This window comes from Epinephelus moara, chromosome 18 (assembly GCF_006386435.1).
Source record: "Epinephelus moara isolate mb chromosome 18, YSFRI_EMoa_1.0, whole genome shotgun sequence".
Taxonomy (NCBI): Eukaryota; Metazoa; Chordata; class Actinopteri; order Perciformes; family Serranidae; genus Epinephelus; species Epinephelus moara.
Genome location: NC_065523.1, coordinates 16,443,967 through 16,464,955, shown reverse-complemented (window position 1 = coordinate 16,464,955; position 20,989 = coordinate 16,443,967). Strand labels below are relative to the sequence as shown.

The 20,989-nt window shown below is 39.9% G+C and overlaps 3 protein-coding genes across 5 annotated transcripts; 2 read left to right on the top strand and 1 right to left on the bottom strand.

The window, feature by feature from the left end:
* Positions 1–231: 231 nt before the first annotated feature.
* nkiras2 (NFKB inhibitor interacting Ras-like 2) lies at positions 232–4,611 on the bottom strand. 2 transcript variants are annotated; one of them, XM_050068731.1, is made up of 4 exons: positions 4,509–4,611; positions 3,922–4,038; positions 1,988–2,229; positions 232–1,878 (listed from the first exon to the last, which is right to left on the bottom strand). In XM_050068731.1, exons 2-4 carry the CDS (start codon positions 4,013–4,015, stop codon positions 1,636–1,638), a joined length of 579 nt encoding a protein of 192 aa, XP_049924688.1. In that variant the 5' UTR covers positions 4,016–4,038; positions 4,509–4,611; the 3' UTR covers positions 232–1,635. The 2 variants fall into 2 exon arrangements, with proteins under 2 accessions (XP_049924688.1, XP_049924689.1); XM_050068732.1 differs by lacking the exon at positions 4,509–4,611 and adding an exon at positions 4,288–4,477.
* On the top strand, positions 4,547–15,780 carry dnajc7 (DnaJ (Hsp40) homolog, subfamily C, member 7). Its single transcript, XM_050068730.1, has 14 exons — positions 4,547–4,658; positions 5,439–5,527; positions 5,664–5,788; positions 7,144–7,257; positions 8,285–8,359; positions 8,454–8,572; positions 9,637–9,790; positions 11,022–11,186; positions 11,694–11,785; positions 11,939–12,012; positions 12,114–12,260; positions 12,375–12,527; positions 14,202–14,264; positions 14,385–15,780. The coding sequence occupies exons 1-14, from the start codon at positions 4,585–4,587 to the stop codon at positions 14,420–14,422; spliced, it is 1,482 nt and encodes a 493-aa protein (XP_049924687.1). The 5' UTR covers positions 4,547–4,584; the 3' UTR covers positions 14,423–15,780.
* Positions 15,781–15,985: 205 nt separating this feature from the next.
* On the top strand, positions 15,986–20,989 carry odad4 (outer dynein arm docking complex subunit 4). Of its 2 annotated transcripts, none has more exons than XM_050069278.1 (11): positions 15,986–16,192; positions 17,973–18,104; positions 18,261–18,414; positions 18,507–18,568; positions 18,783–18,933; positions 19,108–19,332; positions 19,416–19,623; positions 19,708–19,791; positions 19,997–20,193; positions 20,356–20,456; positions 20,551–20,989. In XM_050069278.1, exons 1-11 carry the CDS (start codon positions 16,067–16,069, stop codon positions 20,584–20,586), a joined length of 1,476 nt encoding a protein of 491 aa, XP_049925235.1. In that variant the 5' UTR covers positions 15,986–16,066; the 3' UTR covers positions 20,587–20,989. The 2 variants fall into 2 exon arrangements, with proteins under 2 accessions (XP_049925235.1, XP_049925234.1); XM_050069277.1 differs by having other exon boundaries at positions 19,708–19,794; positions 20,551–20,988.

Genomic DNA, 20,989 nt, shown 5'->3' with positions numbered 1-20,989 from the left:
ACTTATATTGTTATTATTCTTTAGAAGTATCTAAATGTTTACTCATAGGCATGTGAGCACAAATGTTAAAGCTGTATTATAAATAAACACTTCATTAGGTACTATGAACCCCGCAACATGTGTTGCATTATTATAGACACCTATGTGAGATATAATACTTTTGTGAATGTTTCGCCCACCTTTATTTATATACATGCTACTTGGTAGTGGACAAAATATTAAAAACACAGCTGTCATCTCTTTGTTTATTGTAATGGTGTTGCAGTTCCTCACTGTAACCAATAGAGGACTCTGTACACTCATTATTTTCCATCCAACCAAATTAATGAAAACTGATGAAACAAAAATGAACACTTCATACATATTCTGTTTAGGCCCAAAAAATCATTAAATGTGTTTGCAAAACATGCAAGCAAATATCAAGTGAACACATTTTATGGATATTAATACATAAAGGCTTGATATTCACAAAAAATGTTGCATGTATGTTACATAGTGTTGAAAGCCTGAGGCACAAACACATGAATAAAGACAATAAACGGATTCCCCCTTTTCAATCAAACATTAAAAGCTGCTGATATTTTGACTCATGTTGCACCCTGACGTGACTGTTCAATGGTCAGCTGATGAATGCCCTGGGTTTTACTTTACAGCTTAGTAAAAAATATACCAGCTTCAACTTCCTCTGTGACTGTAACTGATTACATGATAAGTCGTGCTGTTCGTGGTGCAACATTTTACTATATAGAGTGTGCTATGTCTTTATGTGTCACAAGCAGAAAAAAGTAGCACCTGAGCCTGCAGAAACTGCCTTTCTCCTGAACATTTATCTCATATTTCAATTTCTACAGCCTGTACAGAAGGCAGTATGTGGTAAGGAATGTTAATAATTCACTGTACAACATCCAACAGTATAACTCAGTAAAGAACAAATATAGTGTAACAACTCTCCAGATCAACAAACATCACATCATCAAGAATGTATCAATAAAAGACTTTCACCTATCAAATCTTTTACAACACGTGAAATTCAGCATTTGTGTGACGCAATAATCAGGTAACATAAGTGACTGCTGCCATTTTTGATTCAGCCTGTGTGTACATGTAGTGTACATGTAAATAAAATAGTAGCCAGTGTATCTGTGTGCGAGGTCCTAATTTATCTATACAGTGAGCTCCATGAGTCTGAGAGCAAAATGTTGGTTGTCAGTAGTTTAAGAGCTGCAAGTCCAAACATGACTGCTGATGTCAACAGCTGTAATAATCAAGAATGTGTATGAATATTTTGACCATAATCCAAACTAATATACACGGAATGACAAAAAAACTTTGCATTCTTTAAATTGTTGATAAAAGATCAACATTGTCACTCATTTATAATTGCAGTATTTTATCAAAACATCGAACATGGATGCTAAACCAACAGTACTCACTGTATATATAAATATCCATACAATCATCCTGCCTTTTCTCATTATCGCTTCTCCATATTTTCCAAACCAACTCTTACTACCTCAGTCCTTCATAATATTGAAATAGTTTTTTTTTATTTTTTTTTAGCAAAACTAGATTCCCTTTAACACACCTCTACTCCCTTTTTCCTTCCTCTTGAACATAAAAACAGTGTCTGGTCGTTCAGCTGTCTGTAGAACCACTGCCCTTATTCTTGTTGCGACTGAGAGGGAAAGTGGACTTGCTTTGTGGTTGGGTCATTTTGCTGGCCAGGTAGACAAAGGGTTCGATCAGTGTACGCCGGTCCACCACTGACACCTCCCACAGACGCACCTTCTCGTTCTTTGCCCAGTTCTGGGCCATGTTAGAGTCGACTCTCCTCTCATCCTGCCTGTCCAGCTTGTTACCCAGCACAACAATGGTCACCTGTGGATTAGGATCATCAGGTTAGCCCCACATAAGTGTCAACTCTAGCTCTGTCCACATCAGTGTGCTTCGCTTCATTAGCAATGACAAGCACTTTGGCAGTCCTCACCTCTTTCTTGTCTCTGTGACGGTCGATGTCCTTCTTGAGGGCCTCCATTCGCTTAAAGGACTCTTTACTGTCAATGCTGTAGACGAGTACAAAGCCATCAGCAAAAGTGTAGTAATGTCGAGGAAACTCCATCCCATCCCGGAGCCCACGGGTGTCATAGAAGCGCACCTGCTCTCGTGTGCCGCGATCAGTTTCTATGGAGCCAATATAGATATCCTCCAGGGTCTCCATGGGCTCTGAACCTAACAGTGGACAAACAAAGACAGACACATACAGTGTGTAATACTGCACAAGTATTAGGATAATGGCTGGTAATGAATACATTGTAACTAAGCACTTTCATATTTAGTCACTTGAAACAAATAGCAACACACTGTTGTATGACAGGGTGTCAGTAGAAAAAAAACATATGCAATAAATTTGTTAAGTTAGTGCTGATTAACATTTACTTCCAAGTGAACTTTAGAAACCAGAATGTAGCAAGTGGAGGTAGGAATCACCAGAGGGCCCATAATACAATATTATCACAATGCTTAAGTCACGATACAATGTTATTGAGATTTTAAATGTTTTGCTGTATGCTGAGTATTGTGATGACATATATTGTGATATATTCCAATTTATTACCCATTTTCAACTGCAAATTATGACCCAAAAGGAAAAATTTGTCAACATCTGTTTATCTAACATCTGTTTTAATATGTTCATCTCACTTAAATCATTTTTATTGCAGCAAAGTATCAAATGTACTGGTTTTATGATCTAGTAGTCTACCAAAGTTTAATTTACTTGCAATATTAATAATTTATATAAAAAAATAAAAACAATACTTGGCGTCCATGTATCGATACAATATTGAATGGAAAATATCATGATAATAGAAGAAGAAGAAAACAAAAATGCTGAATCGATCTTTTCCCCCCACACCTAGTAGCAAGATGTTAATCCACAAAACAGTTGAAAAGACCTAGTCATGTAACTTTATCCCTCTAGGGTCTTATCACAAGCTCTACATCACACAGTGTCCTATTTGTGATATTTGTGCCTGACTAAAAGCAGAGTATCAGTCTTGCTGTTACAGGAGCCTAAAAGCCTAAAAACTTAATGATATTCAGTTGCAATAAACCATGCTGTATGAAAAGAAATTTAATGCGTAATGCTAGTGTAAAAGGCCCTCTGTTTTGTACCTTCATGAGGAAGATGATTATGCACAAATAATATATTTTGCTTGTTCAATTGCTATTCATTGCATCTCATGATTTTTAAGCATTGGGCCAGCCAGGACTGTTTTTTATTTTGACTTAGGGGAGGGGCATACACATTTAAAAGGTTGTGTTTTGTATTATTTTACTATCAATTTTAAAGTAAACATAAAGGCTTCTGTCAGAAAACAACAAAACCTAATCTAAGCATAAAATAGTTAAATTCACCAAAATCACTTCATTCTCATCTCATTTAAAATTTGGCCAAAAATAAACTGTTTGCACAAACTAACCAGCATGCACAACAAGAGTGAAAAACCAAGGCTTTGATCAGGTCCCGGATTTTGTCTTCAACTTTTAACTTTTACCTTTCAAACATCAAAGGGCACATTTTAAAATGTAATTACTAATTTATGGCGAAGGGAGGGTAATGCATTTTCCGCTAGACACTCAGGAAGGAGAAATATTTGTAGCTTCAGGGAGGGTCAAAACAGAAAAAAAAACTAAGTCACACCCCAGCCACCCCCCTCCTCTGTTACATACAGATAAGACCCTAATACATGTGTTCCTTACATGTATCAGTGTGTGAGGGAGAATCAGTGGCAATCAAACTAAACATTTTAAATACAGTAAGTAATGCACAGAGAATAACCAACGTACAGTGCATTACAAGCAGATCAACAGTGTTATTTGAAATAAAAAGAATAAAACAATATAGAGCAAAATGTATACCTGCAACATGATTGGCATACAGTAGTTGCTCCAGTACAGCTGTTTTGCCAACTGCAGCCTGGCCACACACAACCACCTTACAGCTTTTGCCCATGACTCACTTTCAGGTCAGAAAATCTGTTTTTTGGAGAAAATACACCAATATTTTGTTCACGTTGCAAACTATGAAAACTGAGTGCATAACATTGTACTAACGTTGCTCATGCCTTTTGGGTAGCAACATTGCTAAAATATGCTTCTGTCATAAACAATTAACTAACGTTACTAATGCATTCATTCCAAGATAGCACACATTTTAAAAATGTACGTTAGTCATGCTGATATATTACAAAAACGTTAGCTAATTAAGTTAGCTGAGCATGTTACCGTTTCTCCAGTCTGTGACATTAGGAACTAGCTTAGCATTAGCTTTCGGTGAGGTCCGTAGACACGATGTAATATATACAGTCGCTAATGTTATCTGGAACTGACAACCCCGAGTAAAATGTGTGCCCTCAGAAACATATAAGCTCATAATGGCTACCTGCAGGTAAATATGACTGAGCTATGATAATAATTCTTATTGTCAAGCAAGCTGCTCTTCTTACCAAAAGGGCTACTTCCTGTTTACAGTGTACGTAACGACTGCAGTATGTGGCCCCGCCCCTCCCCATTGACGGCAAAATGGCGACGGAGAACTGTGATGCTGTGAACATGGACCCTGACATGGAACTGCTCAGTGACGAAGAATTAGAGAGGTAAAACAAACTAACGCTACATTGTCAGCGGCAGAAATACACATATAACAAAGTGGCTCACTGACATGTGTTAGCAAAAGTGTTTCCCGTATTAATTTTCTTCGCACTTCGCACTATGAAAGCTAACTAGCGCGCCACCGCTGTTTAGCTAAATTCTGCCCCGGATAGCAGTTAGCTTGATTGTCCTCCTCTTAGCTAGCCCCTGAGCTGGATTTCTAGGTTGCAGTCAGGCAACTGTTAAAGCTGTCAATCTGCCGTTATTTGCTTAGGGTACTGCTTTCACTTTATTGCAGTATTCCCGGTATGATACAACGCGGCCAACAAGTTAATGACACCATTCACTGAATGTGTGGTCGTGGTGTAAAACATGAAAGACTTCCAAAAAAAGTAACGGCATTGGCCCACGGCATGGTGTCATATGTTCCTGGCTCTGCTGCCCGTCAGCTTCACAAAATAGCTACGTGTTTGATTGGAGGGAACACTTGTGACCTGCTGGTTTGGTTCCTTCTATGTTTAGCTAACTCAGGCCAGCAAGCTCCCTGATGCACACTGTCAGTCACATTCCTGGACATGCTCTCCTTACACGTGATTATAAATGTGATGTTCACACCTCAAGGTTTTACAGTCTAAATAATACATTTAAAGACAAGGTGTTCAGTTATCTGTTACAAAGCCAGGTAGCAGACCACCAACCCCATTCACCTGTGTGTCATGCTCTGTTCAGCTACACTCACCTGAGTTTGCTAAAATGAGCCTCTTTGCCTGTCTGTCTGCCCGCAGGGAAGCAGAGGGCTTCAAGGAGCAAGGCAATGCTTTTTACATCAAGAAGGATTACGCAGAAGCATTCAATTATTACACCAAGGCCATAGGTAATTATCTCTTAGTTATTTGAGCCAGACTTCCTGTCAGTCCATGGCATTATCTTGATTTCTTGTTTGGATAAGAAATAAAAGTAGGAACTCTGTCTGTCCTTGATAGCATGTCAATAACGTGTTTGTTATACAGACATGTGTCCGAAGAATGCAAGTTACTATGGAAACCGGGCAGCTACGCTAATGATGTTATGTCGATACAGAGAGGCTTTAGAGGATTCCCAGCAAGCAGTACGACTAGATAACGACTTCATGAAGGTACGTTGTGGGGAAAAAAAACATTGCATTCTGTTAAATGAAAAGATTTATTCTTGTTGTGTCTAGATCTAGATTTTTTATGATGTGAGTTGCAAAGTGTTTGAGATATTGGCCGTAGAGATGTCTGCCTTCTCTTAAATATAATGGAACAAGATGGCACTCGGATTGTGGTGCTTACAGTGCCAAAAAAAATACATTTGGAAAACTGCAGTGTCTCTTTCCAAAAATCATGACCTGGTTAATCAAGAAAATCCATATTCTTTCTGATGAACTGCCCATGCCAACCATATAACTGCCCAGGAGGAAGGATGCATCTACTGCTAGCTCACCTAGCACCACTGAGCTGGCTAACATTACAGCTCAGCAGATGAGGACGCCATTAATGTTTACATTTTACGCTGTCATGAGCATGAGCCTCTAGTCTCCGAGTAGATGCACACATGGCAAGTGTAATCTTGTAGAAAGAAATAGTTTCTACATGAAACTGCTCACAACAAGCTCTGTGGATTATCTTGAGTAACTGGTTTATATGATTTGTTTGAGCAGCACAAGCCCAGTATTATCTAGTTTGATTATTTCAAGAAAAGGCAGACATCTCTATGGTCGATATCTCCAACACTCTCACACCAAAACAATCTAGACTGATAAGCACTCAGGCACTGTATGAGATTTTCATGGTACATTGACCGTCTCAGAAAATATCATGGTTTCACGGTATCAAGGTATCACAGTATACCTAACATAAGTTACAATGGCCTTTTATAGGAATAAATACAGAAGGTGTCTTTTGCTGTATAATGGAAGTGTTAGTAAAAAGTCTCATAGGCAGTCAAGGAGGAAAGGAGATAAGCAAACACAAGTGAGATTATCTGTCCAGATTTCCAGGATTCTATAGATAAGGCCTGGTGAAGAGGACACATGTTTGATTTAGCAGAACTATGTGTAAATAATGCAAGTAAAACTTTTTCTACATAATAAAGTCAAACTAACATGAAAGGTGGTTTTAGAAATGCCACAGAAACTTGGGAGCTTGAAATTTAATTGTGGTTGTTTATTACATCCCAGGGCTATTTATCTGTTCCGCTTATAGAAATGACTGGTGTTATCCATGTATACAGTTTAGTTTATAATGCTATGTGGCTCCTCAATATACAAGCTACAGCACACCCCTGTAACAGTGCAGTGGGTTATTAGCATTATGATTTTGCCAAAGGAATAAAAAGGTGTGTCACATTAAAAGTAAGTTGGGGCTGATCATGGTTTAGGTATTGGTACACAGTGCCCATTTGATTTCAACCAAGGAATTAGGGGATGTTATCACTTCAGTATGTGAACTGTAAATCTTTTACCCACAGGGACATCTGCGAGAGGGCAAGTGCCACCTGTCTCTTGGCAATGCGATGGCTGCCAGCCGCTGTTTCCAGAGGGTTCTGGAACTGGAGTCTGACAACAGCCAGGCCCAGCAGGAGGTGAGTTGGCCTCACTTTGACAGAGCATGATCTAACAACTTGGACAGGATTATCCTCTATTAGATAGGCTTTGGCCAAACTAGTGCAAATAAAGTGGAAAGACACTGAGTGGTTTAAGGGGAGATCAAGTGGAGTTAGTGTTTGAGGAATACTTCACCTATGAAATTATAATTTGTATATCAGTTACTCACCCTGTGTTGCATTGAATTCAGAATCCAAAAGACAGAAAATTTTTGATGAATTGAAGTTAAGGGGGGTTGCATTTAACAACAGCAGAACTGTATCAAAATATCTGTTTACAAACACTAACACAGCTTGTGCAGTATAATCCAAGTCTCATTTATCCAGTCGCATGCTCAACAGTTCCCAAACACATGCGTTTTCACTAAAACCTTACTATTTAAAACACTTTTGCATAACTGTTGTTAGGCAAGAACAAGGAGCGTGCCTGGGTAAGCACATGTTTTATCTCTGCTCAGTGGAACGCACCAGCGGAGTTCAGATGCTTGTGTTTGCCCTTGTGTGCTACTCATATGTGGACGTTTTTTAAATAATAAGGTTATAGCGAAAATGCATGTGTTATGGAGTACTGAGCATACCTGGATAAATGAGACTATGATTACACAGCACACATTTTGTGAGAGTTTGTAAATGGATATTTTGATATAGTTGTGCTGTTTTTAAATGCGGTCGCCTTTTACCCCAGTTCATCAAGAATTCTTTTGGGATTTTTCGTTCACTGTGAAAGCATGCAAGAAAAACAAAGTGTATTCACAAATTCAAGGTAACTATTGGTGAGTAGTTGATACACAATGGTCATTTTTCGGGGAAATATTCTTTAAATCCCAGTTAGAAAGCGAGAGGGCAAGTTTTATGCTGTCACAGAAGTACAGTACTGCTGCTTTTATTGCCCTGGTTTTAGGAGCACTAAGCTTGGCATATGACAGAGGCCAGTGGTAACTGTAAAGCAATTATTCTACCACAGGTGTTTGACATTGTCACTGAATACCACACATTATTTTTTTAGCTGAAGAATGCAGAATCCATCCTTGAATATGAGAGAATGGCAGAGATTGGATTTGAGAAGAGAGACTTCAGAATGGTAAGCTGCACAGAAGTTACAATCTTACTGAATTTCATCAGTTGTGTGGTATGTCACCAGAAACAGACTGCAAGTGTGCTGTGGTTGTTTCTAGGTTGTTTTTTGCATGGACCGTGCCTTGGAGTCTGCCGCAGCCTGTCACAGGTTCAAGATACTGAAGGCAGAGTGCTTAGCCCTGCTGGGGCGCTACCCTGAGGCTCAGTCAGTAGCCAGGTAAGACGGTGTATTTGAAAAATATTTGGTGATTCACTTATTTGATATTATTGGAATCTGTCACAATGAGCATAGAGTAAAGGCAGAATAACACACAAGGGTGTGCATGTGCCATTCCAACTCCAACCTTAACACCTGGTGGTTTTAAAAACTATATGTAAATCTTGTTTTCAAAGTGTCATAGGTTTGAAACATGGGTCTAAGAAGTGTAAGGTTCTGAAATTCATTATCACAGTGATATAAAAATGGCACATCCCTAAAACTGACCACCCCACCCTTTTAATTTGATATTTACCTCACTGAGGCCATGTGGTCAAAAATAAATGTATATAATTTAAAATAAATAAATATAATTTATTTAAGATGTAATGTCAGTAGCGTATTTCAGCACTCAATTGGGACCAAATTGTATGACATAAAAACAAAAACAAGAGCCACTAGATGGCAAAAGGGTACTTTACAATGGCAGTTTGAGTTTCTTCACCTGCAAAAAGTCACCAGATTGTGGTTGTTGTCCCTGTCAAATCTGTTTATTTATAATGCCTGGGAATACGTTCCTGCCATATTTGTTGCATTGCCTGAGATAACATATGGTACCCGCGTGTAGTATTGCCTACAAACTAGTTTTTCTGTCAACGACATGTTAATTCTTTACATATCTCAAGGGGAAGGCAAAATTTTGCGATGCCCATAACCTCAGGGAAGTAAGAGCATTTTGTTGTCCTGTTGTTTCTCTGTCATCTCCGACAGTGGTCATGGTGTCTCAAAAAGTGTAGCTGCAGGCTACTGGTAAACTATGCTGTGTCTTGTTCTTTGGATGAGCACAAGTAGGCGGGGATGGAGAGGGAAAAACATACTGGGAGAATAGCCAATTTTTCTCTACATTTTGAAGGTTGAAGTCAAAAGGTCATTTCGATTGATTTTCAAATTTGGAATTGAAATAGTAGTGATAATAGTGACACAGAATGGCATACTTTTATGTGATTTCTCTTTTGTTTTGGTTTTTTTTTTCTTATATGTTTGCTATCTTATAACATTAATCTTCTTTATTTGTTCCCGTTTAGTGATATTCTGCGAATGGACTCCACTAATGCAGATGCACTGTACGTGCGTGGTCTTTGCCTGTACTATGAGGACTGTATCGACAAGGCTGTCCAGTTCTTTGTACAGGCTCTGCGCATGGCTCCTGACCACGACAAGGCTCGACTCGCATGCAGAGTGAGTCATTCAGTAGATAAGAGTTTTACAAATCAAATAAACTTTTATTGCGAATTCGCAGAAATATTAAAACTTTTATTGTGAATTCCTAGAAATATGACCGTTACATCTATGGGAGCCTTTTCCTCTAAAAGCGGCAGTCAACTCAGGACATTTGCCTAATATACAACATTGTCATTTTCTCCCATCCATTATAGACGAATTTGGCGAGCGATTTGTGTATGCCGCCATCTTGCGGCGGCGCCATTGCTGCGGTGACATGTGTCAGTCATCAATTCATTATGCTGTCATTGTGAACTGACTCTCTACAATGACAGCATCATGAATAGCTGGATTGATGATGTTAGACAGTGGCCTCCGGTAACTGATGAAGGTATCTTAAATGAGTACCGATATTAATATAAAAAGTAATCATTTGCTTGACCGATAATCAGGAAAGATTAGAGTAGGCCTATTAGGGAGATAATAGACTGTATCATTAAACACTGTGTAATATAATGCTAGCATACGTTACGTGTGCTGACGTTAGCAAGCTAGCAGCGTGACATTTAATCATTATGGACAGGCTACGTGACCATCACATCATATGGAAGGCGATCCTTCAATATGATGTGATGGTTGTCTAAAAGGCGGTGTAAAATTTGCCTGACCCATCCAGAGCTCAGGTAATTTTGACCCTCAATCAGAGACCTGTAATTGCCGTTTTTCTGGTCATCGGAGGCCAGGCGATCAATAAAATATTCTTGAATACCTAACACAAACACGTGTTGTTGTTGTTTTTAGTCACGTAGCCTGTCCTTAATGATTAAATGTCACGCTACTAGCTTGCTAAAGTCAGCACACGTAACGTATGCTAACGTTATATTACACAGTGTTTAATGATACAGTCTATTATCTCCCTATTACTCTAATCTTTCCTGCTTATCGCTCAAACAAATGAATAATTTCTAAATTAATATCGGTACTAATTTAAGATACCTTCATCAGTTACCGGAGGCCACTGTCTAACATCATCAATCCAGCTATTCATGATACTGTCATTGTAGAGAGTCAGTTCACAATGACAGCATAATGAATTGATGACTGACACGTCACCGCAGCAATGGCTCCGCCGCAAGATGGCGGCATACACAAATCACTCGCCGAATTCGTCTATAAGTCTGATTGACGTTGCTGTGATTGTAACCCTGAGTAAGACCCTCTAAGATTGTCCTATGATTTGTTTTTCCAGAATGCCAAAGCACTAAAAGCCAAGAAGGAGGAAGGGAACAAGGCGTTCAAGGAGGGAAACTTTGAGGCAGCCTATGAGCTCTACTCAGAGGCACTAACAATAGACCCCAACAACATCAAGACTAATGCCAAGCTGTACTGTAATAGGGCCACTGTTGGATCTAAGGTGAGGAAGCTGCACAGGAGAGATTCCACTGTTTGCATGTAGGCCTGTCATGATAATGTTATCGACTTATCGAGGTCAGCACATAGGATTCAGGTCATGTCCATATATTGTACATTATTGCGCCAGTGTTAACATGCGTGTTTGTGTATGTGTGAATTTCACCAACACTGTAGCCAACATGATGCTAGAATAAACGTTATTATCCAATCATATTATCATTATGTCAGTGGCATAAAATGGTCTTAAAATGATTATATTGTTAATCGCAATTGTACAAGTCATACGTCATGCCTAACACATACATACACACACTCCTGTAGTTATTCATAGGTTAGCAGGGTTTCAGACTTTGCAAAGATCTCATTCTGTCCCTCCGAAAGCACAATGTTTTTTGGTGTCTTTGCCGTCTTGTACTTTCCTCTGTCACATCAAGAGAACTAGGCCACTATGTTTTTGTCTCTCTGTCTCCGCCTCACACGGTCACACTCTTTTCTTTTTCTTTGAAAGCTGAAGAAACTAGAACAGGCCATTGAAGACTGCACGAAGGCCATTAAACTGGATGAGACCTACATCAAGGCCTATTTACGGAGAGCACAGTGGTATGTCCCCGGTTTTCTAACTTGGTTTTTAATAGAGACAGGGAGTTCTGTTGTATTTGGACAAAAAGAAGACAGTATCATCATCTGCACTTGTGTTTTATTGTTCACGCTGCATTGGGAAACAATAACCAACTTGTGTATACTGTGCTGCAGCTACATGGACACAGAGCAATATGAAGAGGCAGTGCGAGACTATGAGAAGGTTTATCAGACAGAGAAGACAAAAGGTAGGAGTCGTACAGCCTGAAAGCTTTCAGCAGAGAGATTGCCTCTTTATTACGGTTTATTGTTTGTTAAAATGTCCTGTCTCTTTTTTTTTATTCTGTAGAACACAAGCACCTTCTGAAAAATGCCCAGCTGGAGTTGAAGAAAAGCAAGCGGAAAGATTACTACAAAGTGCTTGGAGTGGATAAGAATGCCACAGAAGATGAGATCAAGAAAGCTTACCGCAAACGGGCGCTTTTACATCACCCAGGTGCTTGACAGAACAGTTAGTTTCCATAACAATAAAGCAGAGTGATTTTATGTAACACTGTATATGGTTGTCCCTCAACCCAACGACTTTTTCCCTACCTCTCCTTCCTATCAGACCGTCACAGCGGAGCTAGTCCTGAGTTGCAGAAGGAAGAGGAGAAGAAGTTTAAGGAGGTGGGCGAGGCTTTTAGCGTGCTTTCGGACCCAAAGAAGAAGTCTCGCTATGACAGCGGTCAGGATCTGGAGGATGACGGCATGAACATGGGAGGTTAGTACGTGGGAGAGGCTGGGGTGGGAGGCCTCAAGGGTGAACAGATTAAGGTCCTGTCCACATGTATACAGTGATTTTTTAAAACAGATATTTTCCCCCTCTGTCCTCATAAATGCCATCCTCAGTTGACCACAATTAAGAACTCAAAGCTAGCATAAACAGTCCTCTCTAGTCTCCTGTTGTTGCAAAGGTAGTAAAGTGCACAGGCCAATATTACCTTTTTCCAAAACACACACTGGAGATCTTATCTTTGTGGATTCCCCTTCTATGTAAGGACTAAGGCACTCACTCAAAGATACAAGTGATGCTCTTAAAGTTCCACTGCTCATCCAAAACAATCCCACTCTGGAAATTGTCCCACCATCTGCTGGTTCAGCACTAAGCATCTATCATCAGCGCTGCTGAGCTCAAGGCCTCTATGACCAGGAAAATCTGTTGAGGTCCAACAATTAAATCTCTCTGGTCATAACGTCCAGTAAAAATGATTCCCTCTAAGAATATGTAGCTCTAACACTGTGTCCACACTTAAACTGTTAAATATGCACTTCTGTAAGGTCATGTAAACACACCACTGTGCCAATCAGCTGTGCACTCATGTAAACAAACCACGTAGAATATCAGCTATGCACTCGAGATCATAGGCTTAATATGTAACCACTTAAAAGATGGGTAAGTACGTGCTGTCTTTCTGCTGTTTGTACTTTATCAAAGAGAAAACACATGTTTTATATTATGACATTTACTGGAAATATAGCCAGCAGCAAGCAGGTCATTACCAGAAACATTCAGCTCCGATTTGCGGGTCAGGTTTGGGTCATTGATTAACGCAAATATTTGGAGGTTGGGCAGGACGGAGTGGCTCTAAAGCAGGCTGGGTTGATACACATTTTAAAAAACCCTGACTTGCTCATCAGTAGTGGACGCTGAGCTGGAACAAATAACATTAAGCGCAGCAGACACCTCCATTCGTCCTTTAAGTGGTGCAGCAATACTACGATGTTAGCAAACTGGTAGTCCACTACTGTTGTCATGGTTTCTGGTGCATAGTCATTGTGGATGAGAGGCCAAAACAGAGGAAAATATCTGGTTTTAAAGATATGCGTATATATGTAGACTAGTGGTGTAACGATACATCGATCCACATCGATACATCGATTCATTGATTAACAATCCGATTATATCGATGCAAAATGAAAACATCGATCCATATCGTCATCTTAAAGATACACATTTATTTTGAAAATTACATAGCACGTCTGTGCCACCATTTCTGGGCAAGCGCGCCTCCGCTCAAACAACAAACAGAGCTCAGAAATAAAATGGTGAAATCATATTCTAGTTGTTTTTGTGAGTTGATGTAAATGATTGTGTTAGATGGGCATATGATATCACGTCATATCAATCGCAGGCTCCTGAATCGAATCGAATCAAAATCTTATCGTGACAGACTTTGTGATATCGGCAAACATCGTATCGTCATCCAAACAAATCGATATAATATTGTATTGTGATGAAGCTGGTGATTTACACCCCTAATGTAGACAGGGCTTTAAGTACTGTGTGAGCTAATGAACCACCTTTTTATTCTAAAACAGCTGTTGTTTTTATGGTGCGAAACTGGCTGTAAAGTTCTCTGTGCTGATTTTGGGTCTTGCATTTTGTCTCCACCAGATTTTGATGCCAACAACATTTTCAAGGCGTTCTTTGGAGGCCCAGGGGGATTTAGCTTTGAAGGTAACTTATGTGCTGCATTTAAAGCAGTGAGAAACGATGCTTTTCTACTGTCAAGCGTTTGGAATGACGTTCACAATTTAAGAACACATCAGTTATTGACTTGTTTGTTTTGTGTTACAGCTTCTGGACCAGGAAATTTCTTCTTCCAGTTTGGTTAATTGGAGGATTTGTCTACCTAAACAGTTACTACATCAGGACTTTTCAACAATGTCAACCCCCCGACCCACCATCCATATTTAATGACTGACTGATTGCAAGTCAGATTCCTGTCTATGCCATTGACTGAATGAATGCAACCCAAATGACCACATGCAACAAATGTTTTAAAGCCCGTATAGCAAGGACACTAAGGTGGCACAGACTAAGTTGATAGTGTGTTACTGGTTTTGGATTTGGTTTCTCTTCCTTTCAGAATGAAACGAACTTTAAAGTCAGTAATGGCTAGCAACACTGGTCCAAATATTTCCTGGATTTTTGAGATTGCAGAGACTGTGCAGCTATTGTAACAGAGCTTTTAGGGATCCATGCAGGAAGTGACATCCTGGGGAAACTCTTGAGATGCACCTGAGCATTGAGCAAGCTATTATCTGGCTCGTCTCAACTTACTGCTGAGAGGGGATTTTTCTGCATGAAAGTTAATAACTTGCTTAATGATTTTAAAAGAAAATCACTTAGCAAGCGACACCCTCCCCTTTTGAAGAATCTGTCAGACAGACAGTTGGCTGCTACGAATTCGCACTGAAAACTGCCTCCTTGTCATAAGCCAATAGGAGCACTTGATCATTTTTTAAAATTCACAGCTGGAGCCTAGACGTACACCTACAGTCGAGCTGAAGCACAGTAGAAAGATGGCAGTGGAGACAGCTGTGCTGGCTGTGTTGCCAGCAAGGTCCCCTTCCCTCTTGTTGTCACAGGTTTTATGTTTGATGTTGCCATTCACAGATTGCTGCATTGTACATTTTACTGGAATGTAAAGTGTTGATGTGTGATAATAGTTTTTTTCCATTTTTTTATTTTGATATGTATATTTATTGTAAATTTGCTGTCTGATAGAACCATCGGTGTAAGATAAGGACACTTTTCTGTTAAGTAAAACTCTGAGAGAGACACTGATTATGAGCATCCCTTTCACACTAATTCAGGAAGATAATTGTTATGTTTGGTCTGCATGAAACAATGTGCAGAAATAGATTATGCCTTGTGTATTCCTTGACTGTGATGCAAGCTGTCTAATTTTACTCAATGCAACCGATACGCATAAAAATACAACAAATACAATGTGCTGTGTGTTTGCTATTGTCGAAGAAAGTCCGGTCCGGGGGTGATGATGGAAACCTGGTCATGTTCAGTTACTTCCTGATGAGTGTTGTTCTCTTGGTGCACGTTATGAAGAAAAGAAAAGCGTCCTCATCTTTGCTTTCATTGTTTATGCCCTTATGGTGAAACCATCCTCTCTTTATCCTTGAAAAGTACCAGCCATGTCAATAAAGTTGGTCTCCTCTGGGTTTCCCTGAAATTGGTTGTCTTCTTCATGGTATAGTATAATAGTATAATTATATCAGTATTATTGTATTTATTAGGGTTTTAATCGACATGTATATGGTCCTTATGAAAACATTCTCATTAAACTGAGATAGAGAGGTGTAACGTTACTAACCCAGGCGACCAGAAGATGGCGGTGTTTCCCGCTCTGTTTGTTACAGTGGTTGCTAGGATACCAGTAGACTGGAGGTGCTAATGTTTGTAGATACACGCTGAAGTTAACTTGTTTGGTAGTGTTATGACGGAAAAGTTTGCCTAAAATGTCAGACTCAGACGAAAATCACGAGGGCCAAAAGCCGAAGGGCGTGTTCTCCACTTTAATGGCCGATGGGTACTGGCTGTACATTAAAGGAGAGTATAAAAAGGCTGTGAGCAGCTACACAGCGGTAAGTAGTTAACGTTAGCTAGTTAAGGTTAGCAAGGCATTGCACGTCTTACTAACAAGCTGAAGGTTATCCGTTAACTACAGAACATTTTGGAATTACATTACTTTATCCAAACTATGCAATTAAGACTCAGTTTTACGGGCATGTGTGTACATAAAAGGAATTCAACTCCATTTTTTGTATTGCTCTCAATGTACTTAATGTTACACAGTAATAAATATAACAGCTAGGAACAAAGCAGAGCTGGACAAATAAAGAGGCAGGATTATGTACATGTAAGTGTACGTGGAAAGAATAGGTGTGTGTCCATGGGCCCCTGGGAACAGATATGCAAAGGGTCCCACCACCTCTCCTACATAGAAACAAGACATACAGATGTTGTGTGGTGGTTTTGAGTGTCTTTATCGTCATTATGCATCTTTTGTGTCTCTGAGATAACAGAAAAACACTGACAGGTGAAGTGAATAACATTGATCATCTTGTTACAATGTAATGTCCTGCAGGGAAACCTTTGGTCCTGGCTTTCATGTGGATACCACTTGACACACACCACCCACTCAACATGCAACATGTCACACAGCAAAAACTGCTAAAGGTTGTCGATGTGGCCTCCACATTCCCCAGACCCCAATCTCATAGAGCATCTGTGGGACGTGCCAGTGCCCTAGAGGTGCCCCGATTCCATGGTGGGGTCTACTTGGATTGGACTTGGCTCTGACATTAAGGCATGGACACAGGACCTCTGAGGGGGTGTCCTGTTGTGTCTGGCACCAGGGTGTTGGCGGCGGACCCCTTGAGACCTTTCGGTTGTGAGGTGGGGTACCAGCACGTCCAATAGATGCTTCATTAGATTGGGATCAGGGCTATTGGAGGCCAGGTCAATGCCTTGAGCTCTTTGTCACATTCCTCAGGCCGTTCCTGAACAGTTTTTGCAATGTGGTTTGGTGCATTGTCCTGCTGGGGGTTGGCACTGCCATCATGAAGTGCTGGTAGAAATCCACAGTGGTGTTTGGGTGGGTGGAGTGCATCAAGAGCATCTACCTGAATGCTGGGACCAAAGTTTTCCAAACAGAACATTGCATTTTCAATCTAAACTTTCTGTGACCCAACCCTTTAGGCGGGTCAGGGGAATTTTTTAGAAACTCAATGGATTAACTGATCATTTGAAACAAAAACTTATATCAGAGGTTCTCAAAGTTTAATGACTGAGTGCCATTTTAGGGAGCCAGCATATAATTGAGGACTGCACAGAAAAAGTGCACATGCTGACTTTTTATGACCTTTTTTTGAAGACATGCCAACGCTTAACAAAACCTATAACAGTTGACAGTGATATAGCCTATGTAACACTCATATTACGTTTATAGTTTTCAACTTTTTCATACGTTTGAAAGAAATAAAAAAGGACAGTACAGTGTTTGACATTTATTGTACCTACCCAACTAGTATGGCAACACCAACTGGACAAACCACAGGCAGAACTGCAGTTCACAATATTAGAACTGCAAGTAACAATAATTTGTTAAGGTTATGATCACAATAACAACTGCTAATGATTATTTCAGACAGAGGTACATAGTTGCCTGTTGTAGCATAACAATTTTTATTTTTATTAAGTATAAATATCATAATTACTGCATTTTAATGGTAAAAGTATAATCTATCATGGAAGTAAATGGAGTTTTGAGTGTATGACTGATTTTAATTGTTCATTAGAGTGAGGGCTCATGGAAAGAAACTGTTCTTGTCTCTTTGAATTGCTTTTGGTCTTTGTGTTTAGGCGCTGACTTTAAAGCCCGATGACAAGAACTGTTTTGTTGGCCGATCCAAATGTTATCTGAAGATGGGGCAATCTGAAAACGCTCTTAAAGATGCAGAGGCTTCACTCAAAGAGGACAAGTCATTTTTTGAGGTAAACAGAGAGCTACAGTAATGTTAAAGCCTGTCACAGTCAAAAAAAATGTTATCTTCCTTATGCTAAATGACAGCCCTCAATTCACTACTTAATGTAAATATGGGACAATGTATAAAAAGTGTAGCCAAGAAACGTTTTTGTGATTTTTTTCAGGGATTATACCAGAAGGCAGAGGCATTGTACTACATGGGAGAATTTGAATTTGCACTGGTGTTTTACCACAGAGGACAAAAGCTGCGTCCACAAATACAGGAGTTCAGACTGGGTATCCAGAAAGCACAGGAGGCCATAGAAAACTCTGTTGGCAGTAAGTATTTTGACACTAAATTGTTAGTTACAGCATTTGAAAAAGCAGCACAGCACAGCTAAAATCATGCATTCTTCTATGGTATCCTCCAGGTCCTTCTTCTATAAAACTGGAGATTAAGGGAGACCTATCATTTCTCAAAAAAGATGAAGAGGTTAGTCTTTGTTGTGTTCCCTGTTAATAGCCCAGGACTTAACAGAAAAACCTGGATGTAGTGCTGTTGTAAACATGATCATACACATACAAACATACTCTGGTAACAAAGGATCACCTTCCTAATAGATTTTGCAGTTTTGTGTATGCAAAGTTCAACTCTTGCCTCCCTCCTGTTGCATAATATTGTGTTTGTGAATGACTGATGGGTAAAGAGGGCCCAGCCAATCGCTGCTATTCAGCATCTGACGAAAGAAAAGAAACAGCAGACCCAGAAGACCCCTAAGAGTGAGAAGACCACCAAACAACTGCTGGGAGAGTTTTACAGTGACAAGAAATATCTAGAAAACCTGCTCAAGGATAAAGGTACTACATTATCTGCATCTTTTATTGCTGGCTGAGTACACTGTAGCTTTAAATGATACCTATACCTTTCTCCTCTGGTCCCTACTGTTCTGTGTGTTCATTTAAACCCATCTACAGTGATGTTTTTCACTTTTAATAGACTAATATTTAAAACTGTTATGCAACAATCTGCAGATTTGGTAAAAGGTAAGACAAAAGGTGGAGAGCGACTGCAGGACGTCATTCAGGGCTGCCTTACATACCTCGACACTTGCACCGAGTTCTGGAACCAGGAGAAACCTATCTGTGCACAGGAAAAGGAGCAAAAGCGCATGCAGCAAAAATCTGGCAAGACCCACCAAAGCGCACCCTCTGAGCCTGCTCAATTTTTGCTGAGGAGCCTGGATGAAATTGATGCAGGTAAGGCAGGCCTCTGGCTGAACCTGTTGATTGGTGCTTTACTTTGTAGCCTAAAAATGCTTACTGCGTCTTTTTCATCATAGCATTGACCTCTGGAAATGCGGAGGGTAGTCAAAAGAAGGCGGAGGAAGTCATGAAGATAGTGCAGCGCTGGTCTGAGAAAGAGGTGCCTAATAAGAAAGAGGTATTGGGCACTCTGCACAGCTGTATTGGGAATGCCTTGATCGACTTGGGAGACATGGACAAAGCTTTAGAGCACCATCAAAAAGACTTGGAGTTGGCTAAACAGTGGTAAGAATTTTCAGAATGACACAACAGGAGTGAACGTGTTTAACAGCATAAATCAAATGTCTAGTAATGTTTCTGCATCAACAGCAAACTCCCAGATGCGATGTCCAGGGCTCTGGATAACATTGGACGTGTTTATGCCCAAACTGGACAGTTCACACAGGCTGTCGAGTTGTAAGTAAATAACGGAGTAACAGCTGCTCTTGTATAATATATTACATTGCCGTTCTTTGCAAAACGTGTTATTTTGATGGTAATCTTGTATAGTCACACCTCTCTTAACAAGCATTGTTTCACATTGAGGTATGACTATGGAAGATTAGCATATTGGTGATAGGTTATACGCATTTTAATTTTAAGTATGTTTTTAACTGAGCTGGGAGAAGAAGATTCCCTTGGTCCGTGGTGGTTTGGAGAAGACTTGGTTGTTTCATGAGATTGGTTGGTGTTACCTGGAGCTGAATCTCTACAAAGAAGCCCGAGACTATGGCGTCCGCTCAGTTGCTGCGGCCGATGAAATTGCTGATGAGAAATGGCAGATAAATGCCAACGTCTTGGTGGCACAGTCAGAATGTAATTATTGTCTTTCTAATATTTACAAAATAAGATGGTGTGACATGTCGGCTTATTTGCTTGATGTTTAAATTTTAAACTATTTAATGCTTCAGTGCTGTTGTCATCACACAAACTAAACCCCGATCTCTGATGAGTCAATTCCCTTCTGTTTCATCTCAGTGAAACTTGGAAACTTTGAATCCTGCGTCCCCCACTTTGAGAAAGCCCTGACCCAGGCTAAATTGCAAGAGGACGACTCTGCCATCAGTGTCATTCAGAAGGTTCCCTCTCCGATGTCATATGCTTCCCTTTGCTATCTTTTCAGATCCATTTAAAGGCATTTCTAATTGCTGATGTTTATCATTCTGCTTTCAGGCCCTAGATGAAGCAAAGCAACACCTCCCACAGTGAGGATGTCCTGAGTCAAGTTTTGTGGTGGTGTGTGTGTGTGTGTGTGTGTGTGTGTGTGTGTGTGTGTGTGCTAACAGAAGACAGCAATCATCAAATGAGAGTTGATAGAACAAAAAGAGACAAATAAAAATCATCTCACTCAAATGGGCAACTGAGATATTTGACTTTTTATGAATGCAAAGATCCCTTACAATGCATGGATCCATTTTGATGAGAGCCTCAGAAACATGTTTTTTATGAGCACACACTGGCTGATAAAAAATAAGTCACAGTATCTGCTTATAGGTCTTGGCGCACAAAGACATGTTTTGAGTAGTAACTACTAAAAGGTCATAATACAAACAGTCCAGTATAAAAAACAAATGTCAACCAGGCACTGGATCATAGGGTTGTTTTTTATGAT

Coding starts and splice junctions, on each gene's coding strand:
- odad4 (XM_050069277.1), top strand. CDS start 16,067: ATGTCAGACTCAGACGAAAATCACGAGGGCCAAAAGCCGAAGGGCGTG. Junction 18,569..18,782: donor TTCTCAAAAAAGATGAAGAG/GTTAGTCTTTGT, acceptor TGATGGGTAAAG/AGGGCCCAGCCAATCGCTGC. Junction 20,194..20,355: donor CTTGGTGGCACAGTCAGAAT/GTAATTATTGTC, acceptor GTTTCATCTCAG/TGAAACTTGGAAACTTTGAA.
- nkiras2 (XM_050068731.1), bottom strand. CDS start 4,015: ATGGGCAAAAGCTGTAAGGTGGTTGTGTGTGGCCAGGCTGCAGTTGGC. Junction 2,230..3,921: donor GTATGCCAATCATGTTGCAG/GTATACATTTTG, acceptor GTCCACTGTTAG/GTTCAGAGCCCATGGAGACC. Junction 1,879..1,987: donor GTCACAGAGACAAGAAAGAG/GTGAGGACTGCC, acceptor CCTAATCCACAG/GTGACCATTGTTGTGCTGGG.
- dnajc7 (XM_050068730.1), top strand. CDS start 4,585: ATGGCGACGGAGAACTGTGATGCTGTGAACATGGACCCTGACATGGAA. Junction 8,573..9,636: donor GAGGCTCAGTCAGTAGCCAG/GTAAGACGGTGT, acceptor GTTCCCGTTTAG/TGATATTCTGCGAATGGACT. Junction 12,528..14,201: donor TGACGGCATGAACATGGGAG/GTTAGTACGTGG, acceptor TGTCTCCACCAG/ATTTTGATGCCAACAACATT.